Source organism: Atta cephalotes (assembly GCF_000143395.1).
Source record: "Atta cephalotes unplaced genomic scaffold scaffold00073, whole genome shotgun sequence".
Taxonomy (NCBI): domain Eukaryota; kingdom Metazoa; phylum Arthropoda; class Insecta; order Hymenoptera; family Formicidae; genus Atta; species Atta cephalotes.
In genome coordinates, this window is record NW_012130137.1 from 96,393 (window position 1) to 110,881 (window position 14,489).

A 14,489-nucleotide genomic window follows, 5' to 3' on the forward strand; every position below is an offset into this window, starting at 1 on the left:
GTATATATATATATATATATATATATATATATATATATTTGTAATACATACTCCACTCCCGGTCCATGACCGCCAAGACCTCCGTGACCTCCATATCCGCCACTTCCAGCACCGGCAGTTGCGCTCGCACTAGCTTGGGCATTAGCACTACTATATCCACCACCACTAGACCCGCATCCTCCACTAGCACATCCACCTAGAACATGAGACCCAATTAATTAATTTATCTTAATTAATTAACATTGTCTCAAGCCGTTAAATTTTTATTCTAATTACCTCCATGTCCACCTCCCAATCCACCTCCGTGTCCTCCACCGTATCCACCATTTAAACCTCCTCCATGTCCACCTAAACCTCCTCCATATCCACCACCTAATCCGCCAGAACCACCGCCAAGTCCTCCATGTCCACCTCCTAATCCGCCAGAACCACCGCCAATTCCTCCATGTCCACCTAATTCACCAGCTAGTATTAGCTCAATAGTATTAGCTCAATTTTTTAATGTACCTTTTTCAAGGTTACCATCTATTATCTATTACATCAACATCTATTACTAAAATTTACATAGAATGTTTCAAAACTTGAAAAGATATGGGAATGTAGAATAGTTCAAATTTTTAGAATTATTAGAGAGATTATAAAAGTAATAAAAGTATGTCGAAAATATAAAATTTAAAAAACAAAAATAATTTCAAATATATTTAAATCGAATAGATTTTAATGGCATAAATAAGTTAAATATTTTTTTTTATGTTTTTTTATGGCCACCTTCGTAGTTATCTGTATTGTAGAACCTACCTCCTAAACCATCGTTGCCATATCCACCTCCACCGTAACCTCCGGTACCACTACCTCCGTAACTACCAGCCCCGCCATACCCACCACCACCACCACCACCACCAGAACTATCACCAAGTCCTCCTCCGTGACCACCACCACCATGTCCTCCGGAACTACTTCCGCCATAACTGCCAGCACTGGCACTACTTCCACCGTAGCTGCCGGCACTAGACCCACCTCCACCATAACCACCTTCACTAACTTTGCCAATTCCATCTCCATCACCGTGACTATCTAAAAATGCGCAAAAATTATATAAAAAAAAATAAAGCGTGTATAAAAAGCTTTATATATTAAAATGGTCTTAATAAATTATTATGTTGTTATAAAAAAAGCAAAGAATAAAAACCGTTTATTTTAATTAATTTTTTTTAAATTACTTTTACTATGTTATTTGATTAATTATACTTATTTCTTTATATTATTTCTTTATATTATTTTTAGACTGCGTAAATTTTTTAGTGTATTAATAATATTTTTTTTTAAACGTGTTATTCTATTATTGTAAAATGAAAACGAAGCGTAACTCTATTTAGATTATCACTAAGTATTAATTTCTAGTGTTATAATTACACTATCTACATATGTATCTACATATGTATCTACACTCTATATACATACAAAAATTTTATTTGAACTTACCACCACCATAGCCTCCAAGTCCTGAAAAAGATTTACGAAACATTAATTTTAGATTAAGTATTGATATATATACTTTTGTAAATTAAACATTTGAAGAAATATAATAATAAATAAGAAAACTAATTATTCTTGATTAAACTGCTTAAAACTAATAAAAAAAATAAAAAGTTAATCACCATATCCACCTCCATGGCTACCACCTCCGTATCCACCGCTGCCTCCATATCCGCCGCCGCCGCCTCCATGTCCTCCACCTCCATGGCTGCCACCTCCGTACCCACCACTGCCGCTATGTCCACTTCCGAATCCACCGCCATCATGGCCACCTCCGAGTCCACCGCCACTTCCGAGTCCACCTCCGTGACCACCACCAATTCCGCCATGTCCGCCGCCACTTCCGAGTCCACCTCCGTGACCACCACCAATTCCGCCATGTCCGCCGCCACTTCCGAGTCCACCTCCGTGACCACCGCCTCCGTATCCACCTCCGCTACCATCTCCGAAACCACCACCAATGCCACCTCCTAGGCTGCCACCGTGTCCACTGCCACCTCCTAGGCTGCCACCGTGTCCACTGCCACCTCCTAGGCTGCCACCGCCACCGCCAAAGCCACCATGTCCACCGCCACCCCCCCCATAACCGGCGTGTCCACTGCCTCCTCCGAGTCCGCTATGACCACCGCCACTACCGAGTCCACCACCACTGTGTCCACCACCACCACCGTATTCACCACCATGTCCACCGCCTCCGTATCCTCCACTTGTCAAAGCTGAGGATTGTGCACCTGCTGAAGCACTGCCGATAGCTTGAGAATTGGATTTGGAGAAACCGCTACCATCACCATACGAGCTTGCGCTGGCCGAACTGCTAGCGCTACTGGAGGCGAAGCCTCCGCTATAACGCTTCAAACGCGGTAATTTATCTTCTGCAACAAATTGAACAAATTGTTTTTATATTATCAAATTAAATGACTGAAAATGTAATTTTAAATTAATCACAAATCCATTTATATACAGAATTATATAAAATATATTTTTTATAAATAATTCTCTTTTTTCATATTGTTTCATATCATGAAATCACCATGACTGCCACCAATTCCAATTGCATCTCCGATTCCCCCACTTATGCCAACTTCACGGCTGAATCTGATACCGTCATTTCCACCGCGTGTATATGCATCCCTTACTATTATAGAAAAATGTACAACTGTTTTAATGCTTGTAAAAAAATTAAAATGTATTAGCTTAAGCAAAATGTTTATCTTGGTTCAGAGTTCAAGTATTTACAAACAACAATTATCTATATGCGACTGTAACAAATTTCTGCAATTAGAGCAAAGATTTGTTATCAATTTCTCAGAAAAAATTTAAAACTTGCAATGGCTTTGTATTTTTATATATGCTTTCTTCGAAGAGCAATCGCAAAGCTAAAAAGGAAGACGCGCAACACACATTTACATATATTAATGAATGTTATGTCATGAGAGAAAGATTATCGTTATCTTACTAATAACAAAATCTTGGAAAACCAAATTGACATTTTACGCATTATATCTTGTATAAACTGTAAATATCAATTTTTAAATAAGAACAATGTAATTATTTTATCATTTTGCTGTTTAAGATTTTTATTTTGCTTGTTATGTAAAATAAAATATTAATTGTATATTTTATGCGTATATATATGTATAGGTATATATTACAAAATATGTTTATATTAGGATAAGAAAATATTTAATAATGATAGTAAAATATTGAAGTTTTCTTTTATATGTTCCATTTTTCCAGATTTGATGAAAGAGTTTTTCTTTTTGTAACAAATATATCCTTTCTTATTTAAACAATAAAAATAATAACAAAAGCAAAATGTATCTCAGGCAAATTAATAATGATGACAAGTTAATGCAGAAGAAGAAAATACTTTACCTATTCCATCTGGACTATTTAGTCTACCAGCTAATGACGCTTGTGCTTGAATACATGTTGCGAGTATTAAGGCCAAAAGGCCGATTGTCCGACACTGCCACATGACGATATCTGGTCTCTTGATCGGTCTCCTGATCGTCTTTATATCTTGCCTCCCACTCGATCACTCATCCTTCCTAAAACTCTGAGTACTTCGTTGGAGAGACGGATTGAGAAGCAATAAGAGCAAAAAAGTGCGATGCACATACAAGGTTGATGTAATCAATGTGTGATCTTATCCTGGTCGGGAATTCACCTGGGCCTGTGTCATCGTATCTTCTTGTTTATCTTTCGTTTACCTTAATTTCGATGACATAAATAGTTTACATCCTGTTACAAAATAAATGTAAACAATTGTCTTCAGAAAGTATTTTAAATTAGACGAATGCAATATAATTATAATTGCAATTCTAAAAATAAAAGGTGTACACAATTTGTTTTTTCTTAATTTTTTTTTTAATTAATTCAATTTCATTCTTGATATTTCAAAGATTATGTAGCGTTAGATATGAATAACGCAAAAATATATTGTTTGTAGTTATTCGCGATAACATAAAAAAATACTGGTAATCCATGTTGGACCAATCGAATGAATTGATCTTTGTAAAAAAAGAAGAAGATAAGCGTATTTAAAAAAAGAATTATAAAAATAATTTATGCTAAAATAATAATTTGTATTCTACGGATTACGTCTATCTTTTCAGAGAAGTATGGAAAATAAAGTAATTTTTTACTTCATTATTTATAGCAAAAATGTATTTATTGGACGATTCAAGAAAAGAAGCCTCTTTTCTGAAGGTCAAGCCATATGCAGAACAAGAGATGCAGATTTAATCACAATGTTAACAAAGAGAAATAAAAATAGTAATACTAAATAAAGACTTTCTCTTGTTTAATATGATTTACTAACTTATCACTTATTTACTTTTGCTGAGAATATGTGCTAAATATCCGTTAATAATGTAAATGTTTGGTCGTTGACATTATCAATTTTTAATAATTCAAACAGCCACGAGATGACACATCTAAATTTATAATATAAAATATTTACACGAAAGTCATTTGTAGCTTCCAGCTAATTTGTCTTAATGAATCTCAATGTCGTTTCACAGATTTATTACTTCCAATTTATTACTGCCAATCGTTAATACGTAATAATATACGTAATAATATTTGTCAATAATAATTGTGATTTTCTTATTATCACAAATTACTGTATAAGAAATAAATATGTCTCAAAATAAATGTTAACAAAGAATTTAGTATTGTTTTTAAAATTTTAATGTTTTCTAATGTTGAACGAATAATTATAGCAGTAAATATTAAAAAATCATATATTTGTTAAAGAGTTCATATCACAGTATTAAGAAATATAGCTAATTTAATATTGGATTGTCCGGAAAGTTCGTGCCGACGTTGAAGGAAAATTTAAAGGCAGAAAATTTAAATTTTAGTATACATTTATTAAATTATATAGGTTAGTCGGCACGAACTTTCCGGAGGACCCAATAGATCATCGAAATAGAATTTGAAAATATATGGACATAAGGAAACAATCGCACATACTTATGACATTTATTACATGTTATGTAGTTTTAGAAAAGAATAAATATAAAATGTAGAATGATTAATTGATGCTGCCTTCAGCATAAAATACTCATAAGATAGCATCATAAAAATTATAATTTCTATTTTTCCATAAATTGCAAGTTCCATAAGAACGAAATGTAATTTTTTTTTTAAATTATTAATTTGCATTTTTAATATGTCTTTACTTAATCGTCAATTAGTGTGTGTTATAAATGATAATCACGTTAAGTTTTGTTCATTTAGATTTCACTTGATCACGCGTGAAATGTATATATATATATATATGTATGTGATTCTACGAAATGTATATTCTGTGAACAGATTTTATTTCTGTGAACAGATATTATTTTAAATACGCTACGTAAATTAAATTATAGGAAAAATATTAAATAAAAACGTATATATTCTCTTATATTCACGATTAATTAAAACACTTTGATTATTTATGCTAAAAATTACATTCTATTAGAACCGCAAATTTCTTGGGATTGATTTGTCTGTATTTTTATGAAACATTGTATAATCGTTTGATGGCACAGCATGCGGTTTACCATTAATAAACCTCAAATTTAAAAAATATGATATTTTTTCCAGAAAAGCCTTTTTAGATTATTATATAATCTGGGAATATCGTACGCGTTATATGTTTTTACATTTTCACATTATCATAATTAAATAAAACGGGGAAATACAACAAATTCTCTCTAATCGCTTTAGAAGATTAAACTGACATATAATCAAAATAGCAAGATAGTTCATGGCTGCCGTCATCAAGATGATTTTTTGATATTTTCTCGATGCAATAATTTATAATTTGCATACTTAGCATAAAGTGAACAACATAATTCAAGAAGATATTTATTTAATAGATTAAATGCAAACTGTTGTTAAAGTCTATTTGTAAAAGACGCCATGCGCGTAAATTAAAAGAATTTATGATAACTTCCATTTAATGTTTAAATATTGATTCGCTATGTATATGCTTGAATATGCAGTTTAAATTTCCATAAAATGCAAATAATAAATCGTGATACGGAGATAAATAAATCATTAAAACTTCTTAAAGTGTATATAATCATAAATCTTTTATCTCGCTACCTGAATAGAGAACAAAAGCCTCTACATAGCCACTTTTATTGTGCAAAAATACATAGTTAATAAAAATTTCATTTTTAAAATAAAGTATGAAGATTTAAAAATTTACAGGCTATTATGTTGTTTTTCTTAGATTAAAAAAGGTCAAATTAAATAGAGATAAGTAATTATCTTTAAACTTATTTTTTTTAAATTTTCATAGTATCATTAGATGTATCTAATAAATGTTTAAGGAACTTTATATCTCTCTCTATGTAAAATATAATAGGATTAGCAAACGATGGATTTATCGCTTTCTGAGTTCTTATCAAGGATACGATTATAACATCTTTTTTAAATAATTATATTTAAATAATTATATTTTTTAAATAATTATATTTTATAAATAATTATATTGTTTGGTTGTATGTCCCTTACATTTTTTTGTTAGTTTATATCTTGACAAATATGAAATATAAAATACAACAAATAAATATGAAATACACAAACAAAATCCAGATATAATTAAAAAATATTTACAGACAATTAAAAAAGCAATGTAAAAATGTAGATAATATTTAATATTAAAAAGATATTGATAAATATAAGGCAATTAATTTACCTTCTCAAATTTACCGAATTCATTTTTGTTTAATATTGATACTGAATGTAAATAAAGTTTTTAAAATATATTTTCAGACACACTGATTCGCAAGTATCCTTCTACATTTAAAGTACAAATATAAAAAGAAATTATAAAACAATTACACAAAAGTAAAACAATACAAATTATTAAATATTAAGATATTATAAATAATCTTAAATTTAATGCTAATAAAAATCTTCTTTCCGAAGTTGTCATGTACGTGACAAGGTACGTATGACAAGGTAATAGATGATATTGATTTCTCCATTGTGTTCGCTGATTGTCTTCGCTGATATCGAGTATCATTTATCATCTTCGAGGTCCCGGAAAATATGTAGCCATGGAATTTCCACACATCTTTTTCTTAAGAGCTGAAATAGATACTTATCAATCAGCTCTCAATTTCCGACAAGAAAATCAATTAGAATATAGTATTTGTACATGCAAGAAAAACGAGTGAAAAAAGAATAAACGAATGATAATTATAGATTGTGATCACAACTACATTTAATTCCCGGTATTTTCTTGCATTATCGCGGATAACATTATATACCTCTAATTCTACTAATTTAACACTGTATAATCTTCGAATCTTAGAATGAGAAAAAAATTAAGCAAGTAATTTATATGCCCTTTTGTTTAATTGTAGTTAAAACACTGTGCAAATGAAATACACTTTGCAAATGAAATAGAATGAGATAATAATTAGTATTTGTTTAATTACATCACTTGATGCAAATAGGTTTTTTTATCTGATTAATATATTTATCTGTTTCTATTTAACAGTACCAATGTATTTTAATTTCAGTTCAATTAACTCTTCATCTTTTTTTGTTCTAAGAACAAAGTGATGAGTAAATTATAATTTTAAACTCTCGATTCAATTTCACTCTTAATTTATTGTTTATCTTTTTCAGTAAATTTAACCGAGATTAAAGTTAATCTTATACTGATGGCACTAGGTTTGTCCAAACATCCTAAAGAATATATACTTCTTGCTTTTACAAAAGTTTCTTTTCTTATCTATTAATTAGAAATTTCTAATTTTATCTCTGTGTAACCACAAAACAGGTTTTTCCGAAAATTGTTTTCGAAAATGTTTTCGAACAAAAATGTTTTTCCGAACATGTTTTCGAAAATTAAATTATTCTGAGAGTAATTCTATTGCAATTATGAAAGTAATAAAAATATATATCGATAGTAGTAACTATACTTATATTAATAGTAGAATTTGCGAATAAAAGAAAAGATATATCATTATTTAATTTTATAAAAGATCGATTTCATCAATAATGAAATAAAAACATTTGTGTTGACTCTTGAATGAAATAATAAATGGCCTTCTTTTCGAGATTTTATTACGTATTTCGGCCTCTATCTCACGCATCAGGTTATAATGATTATTCATCAGTACACGTGAATGGCTTGTTAAATCCCCTTCACTACATTCATGGTGAGATCGTAATTAGGAAAAAAAAACGCATTTATGATGCCAAAACTCATTAAGTTCAGTACCGGCAGAGCGGACCAGAAACGTTTTAACATTTTATATTACAAGCAGCTTTTTTCTCACGTTTCACGCATACTATTTACGAGACATGATGCCACCGTGTATTTTCGATCATGAAGCTTATATACTCATAAAGATAAATACAACACGGCTGCATCAGCGGGATCATTACGACTTTTTATTTGTTTTATCTTGTTACGGGAATCATTTGCTCGGAAAGACCGTCTCTCTCGAATTAACGTCAAGAGACGTTATTTCCCGAGAGATTAAATATTAATTTTAACATACAATGTTTTAACATCCGATATTATCGAATATTCTTTTACAGTCGCAACCATATCATTTTTTTTTTTTACAAAATCTCTTCGAGAAATCTCTCCGTGCTTTTCAATATTTATTTCGGCATTTTTTCTATTCTTATAAAATTTATAAAAAATAAATAATTTAAATATAAAATTAAGAAAGTCTTCGATAGCACAATGATTAATTAAAATTTCAAATGAATTTCTAAAAAGGACAATGAGAATCAAGAACGTGTCAGTGCACAAAAATTTGTTTTATATTGAACGAATCAATTTAATTATAATTTAATTAAAACTCCAAACGTTTCGGTTCTAACAGAAAAATCCTTAGTGGGCAAACAATTTACAATTAATCAGTATGATGTAATAATTCTCGAAACATTTCTTTAAGAAGGGAAATATCTTTAAGAAGCTAAAAAATGTCAATTTTCAACTATTTTTTAAATGAAAAGGTTTGGTTAATTATTTCAAAATTTTTTATGCTATTTCTTTTGTCTATTTTTTGAGTATATAAATATATTTTTTTTATAAAATATTTTAAAATACTGAAACTGTATCGCCGAAAATAACAGAAGTGGCGATGTGATTTGCTGACACATAGCTCCAGTTATATTGATCCGAAAACAGACAGAACAAATTTTTTTAAGTTAATAAGTTATACACGCTCTATGTGAACTTAAAAAAAGTGAAAAAAAATAAAAATTGAAGAAATGTCGCAGGTTTAAAAAAAGATATGAATTTTTCATGAAATTTTCATTGAATTTTACAATAAAAAATATTTTTTAAAAATAATTTTCATAAACATTTAGGTTCACATAGAAGGTAATTATAGTTTAGTTGTAACTATAATTTGAAGAGGATCGGTTAAATAATTTTTAAGCTATCTTATACGCCAATTTTAAAAATAACGTTTTGAGAAAAACGCGTTCAAATTTTTAAAAGATAAAAACTATATGATTTCATTCGCATTCTGCGTGTGACTAAAACATCTTTGAAGTTGAATTGACATTCTCCAAAACATTTGGTCAATTACTTGAACAGAATAATATCGGAGAAGCGATTATGAGAAGACACATAGAATACAACATAGAATTACAATAGGCGAATCTTTTTGTTCGAGCGTACTATATGGCATGCTCTAGTTACGTACATAGATAATAACTCCGCCAATTCTTCGAAATTCGATATAAAATTTTGTCAATATATTCTTCATATATACTAACATTTTATGCAAAAAAAGTACATTCTTTTAAAGTTATTGTAGTAAAGGTATTTCCTCCCTTAAAACAATCTTTATTCGCTAAAGAGTTAAAAATGCAAAAGTCCTTAATTTTATGTTATCGCTCGAAATAGAAGAATTCAGAAAGAGTGTGATAGTTCATGAAAGCAGACAGAGTATATCAGAATAAGTAAATTATTAGTTAATAGACGAACTCACACACACGCACGCACGCATGCACGCACGCACGCACAAATTAAATGATGTGACAATTAAATGGAAGTTTACATATCGATAAAAACAATCGAAATATATTTAAATTTACAAAACAAAGGAGACGATCAATTGTTATTCTAACGAAAAGACTAATGAAAAAACATTGTCGTAATAATTGATTTGACATTTTAACCTACGAAAGATCGAGACGCGAAAACTAGAAATATTAATTCCTATAAAAGAAAGTGCGCATCCATACTTGAAATCTTTTGTTCGCAACCTATCACAATTAAACAGATCACTGACCTCATCTCAATTAGCTGACAATCGTGCTTATACGCCGACGTGAATAATTTATTTGCTACAATTCAAATATATAATCATATATGTAAATAGCGTAATTACGTTTTTCGTATATATAAATTATATAAATTATAATATAAATGTGATTGTACATTAAACAGTGTAGAAAAAAAAAAAGAGAATTTCGAACTTTTTATTTCAAAGTCCTCTTTGCCGCTCATCATAGTCGCCGAGTTTGCATGCATCTTTAAAAAAATATTTTTAAAACATTCAATAATAATATTAATAAAACTTTAATATAGATCAGATATTATACTTGAAAATGTTATAGCCAAATCAAATCAAATTTATAATTGATGTGAAATAGTTTTTTTTTTGGGAAAAATCAATTTTAATACGTTAAACATATTGTCGTTATGACAGACTACGTGTATGGGCATAACATTTTCTTCTACATATACATTTCTTTTACAAAAAAATGAAAGAGAGAGAAGGACGAGGGAGAAAGGGAGAAATATTAACATAATAAATTCTATAAATGTAATGATATATTTTTTTTCATTACAGCTGAAGTTTTGATTTTTACATATCTAATACTATAAAGATGACTACCATTAAAGATCGATTTGAGTTTGTCCGTTTGGATAGCTTCAAAAACTCATATTTACGAATAAAGCCAGAAGAACTCGCGGCGGGTGGATTTTATTATACGGACGAAAGCGACAAAGTAAAATATTTCATGTGTGAAATTGAATTAATTAAATGGAAACCAGAAGACAATTCGTTAAGCATAAACTGAATTCTAGAAAATGCGATTTTGTTAATAATATTTCATGCGGAAATCGTACCGATCAGTACGAATTCTAGCACAATTCCGGCATCTAGCCTTTAAGGAATAGACGAATGTCATTATGATTATACAATCAGGAGTTTCGTGCAAACTACGAAGAAACAGAAGAAAGAATGAATTATTGGCTGAAACAGCTTCTGTACCAAAGAGCTTCAATACCGAAGCATCGTATGGTAGATGACATAAAGCAAGGTCATAAGCTGAAAAACTAGCAACTGCTGGATTCTATTATTCGAGAAATGGCGATAAAATAGTGCTATTACTACGGTGGACAATTAAAGAATCTGGACGAGCTGAACGATGATAAAAGTAAAACGTGCCAAATGATTCCACTACTGTCTTTATCTAGTTTTACTAAAGGAGCGGAATTTATAAACAACGCTACTAAGACAACGTATATCAAAGTAATAAGCAAATTTAATAAAATATATGTATTATTATTGGAATTATGCAATTTGTATGTTTTTAATTAACATTTTATTCTATTCATAAAATTATGAAATATAATTTTAATTATGAAATTGTGCTGAACGCAATAATCAGTTCCAAATTGTTTTATTTTTTAGAAAAAATTCCCATTTCTGTAATTGATACAATGAAAGAGAAAACTGATAATGGGAATATTATGCTAGTGGAAGCTCTCAATTAATGCTAAAAAAAGAAAATCTAATTTATCTAACATATAAGCAAGTGGTGTATCAGATGAAGCCAGCAACAAGGAACAATCTGTTCAAATACAGACTGATAAGATTATGCAGAATATAAAATTATGGAGAATTTGTTGTAGTAAAAAACGACAAATCTTATTTATGCTATGCTATCATTTTTTGGCATGTAAAAAGTGTGCGACAGATTTGACAAACTATATATGTGGTGAGAATATTAAATGTACTTCAAAAGCGAATATGTTATAATATCTTTATTTTTTGTGCTAAATAATCTGTAGTTTCTATAAAATTTTTCACTTATTAACATTATAAAGATTGACACTAAGCAAAATTAAACTATTACTTAATTTTGCTGATTCGTATAACGTATTAAGTAGATACAAATTAGAAAATGAAAAAAATGATCTTAGTTTCTTTTTATCAGTATTTAAATACAAAATGTATGTTTTTTTTTAAATGAACGCCAATTATTGAAGCTAATTTATATATAGCTATTATTGAACTATATATATATCTGAATTTTATATAGTATCGAATTTTGTCTAATTTGTAAGTTTTTATCGAGATAGCTGAAATTGTAAATAAATTGACATCAATAATAGTTGATTTTTTGCATTCATTGATTTTTTTCTGGAAACGTTTCAGACATATTGTGTATTTTTTTTCATTTTTATTGTACATACATATTCCATGAGAATCATATAATAAAACACTTGATAATCTGTACAGTTTCGTAACTTCTATCTCTTTCGAATATCTCATCAGAAAATAGCAATTATTACAGCTAGAAAAAAATATGAGAGTAATCGCATTGATATATGTTTATTGCAGCAAAACATGATAATCATAGTACATAATTATGACATTCATTTGTTACATTCGCTTGTTTATCTTAGTAGTAAGAAATAATTTAAAGATATATTCGAAATATACGATGCAGATGAATAACTGAAATAGAGTTATGAATTATTTCGATATCGAGATCAACAGTTTTAGCACTTTTAAAAAGTAATTTATTAGAATTAGAAAGTTACTTTGAGGACATATGTTATATAGAGAATATACATTTATTCCGGTGAACACTAACATACTATAACTTACGTACTTATGTAAATTGTCTAATGCACTTTAATTTGATTAGAATGTATTTCGGTCTTTTTCTATTTTCGACCTCATTGTTGTACCTAAATATTATACTATCGTAATTTCTCATCATTGAGATGTAGATATAAGACTATCTTTCTGGAATTGCATTCTTTGCGATTAAAATGAGGCAAATATCTACGCTTTAATATATTAATATTTGAGTTTTTTATTTTATTTACGAATATGTATCTGTTAGATTGTTGACGCTAAGAAAGCATTGTACATCAATGTTTAATGAGGCAAAGATACTTTAGGGACCTATTGGTAATTTATTTTAAATAAATTTCTACATAGATATGTTTTCATAAAGCGTTGGTTAAACTTTCACTCACAGATTTTCAACTGGGCAGTATATTTTTTTCCCGCTTTCTCTTTTCTCATTTTCTCTTTCTTTTTCTCTTTTTGTTTTGTTTCATCGTTATATATTAAACTATAATTTAAATCATACAACAAACAACTTTCTGAAACAAATCCGAAAGATATATTTTTAAATGTCAAAATTAAAAATGTTTTCAGACTTAATAAAGCGTAATTCAATAAATCAATACATTCTCATATTTTTAAAAAACTTCTATACCTAAATATCAAGCAAGTTTAACGATTAACTTAATGATTATTCATCTCTTTGATTCATTATTTAGGTAGATTATCTTAGGGATTATTTTGTCAATTAAATAGCTGCGCCACACAAAGAAATAGTAAAAATAGATTATATAGCACTATATTGCCATCTTATAAAAAAATTTCTTGCAGTCTCTTTGTGCAAAAGCTATATCATAGATTGATTCTAAAAAGCGCAATGGCACCATTTACTAAAACTTATAAAATCATATGCATCCTTAGAGCTTACAATTCATAACATAACATTTTTTTATTTTACACATTTTGTTAATACGAATTAGATAGTATAAGAGAGAAAAACGTTAACAAAATTATTGTCTTATTCAAAAACGATAATCATTATACAAACAGATTTGATTATAAAATTGGTCCAATATTAATACTAATATGTATAATATTTTGTGACTGTTAAGTTTCGCTTATATTACAACAGAATGTGTTTTCAAAACGCATTAATGTAACTATATCTTAGATTTAACATTATACCCGTTTTATACTGGATAATAATCGCACAGTAGCAATCAATATATAGTAAATTATATATAGTAAATTATATAAAACTTTTATCTTTAAGATAAAATGTTCAAAAATATATTACTTAATATTATATTGCTACACTATTCAACTGCAACTTGTTCGCACGACTATTGTTCAATAAAGAACAGATATAAAAAAGCTTTATTAAAAAAACTCCTATAAACGCGAATATACATTTAATATATGTGCAAATTTTATATTTACATATTTATATTTATAATTCTATCTCTTTCTCTTTTTATGAATAACATTCTTTATAAATTTGTGACATAATATTGAGATTCTTGTCACTTATGTATATATATTTTATATACATACATTATATATATATATATATATATATATATATATATATAA

The 14,489-nt window shown here is 28.8% G+C and overlaps 1 protein-coding gene and 1 pseudogene across 1 annotated transcript; one reads left to right on the forward strand and one right to left on the reverse strand.

Moving 5' to 3' along the window:
- Positions 1-748: 748 nt before the first annotated feature.
- Positions 749-3,514, reverse strand: LOC105624137 (glycine-rich protein DOT1-like). The gene is made up of 5 exons (XM_012205497.1): positions 3,412-3,514; positions 2,567-2,671; positions 1,659-2,408; positions 1,483-1,503; positions 749-1,074 (listed from the first exon to the last, which is right to left on the reverse strand). Exons 1-5 carry the CDS (start codon positions 3,512-3,514, stop codon positions 749-751), a joined length of 1,305 nt encoding a protein of 434 aa, XP_012060887.1.
- A 7,400-nt stretch (positions 3,515-10,914) lies between these two features.
- On the forward strand, positions 10,915-12,685 carry LOC105624138 (annotated as a pseudogene).
- Positions 12,686-14,489: the final 1,804 nt, after the last annotated feature.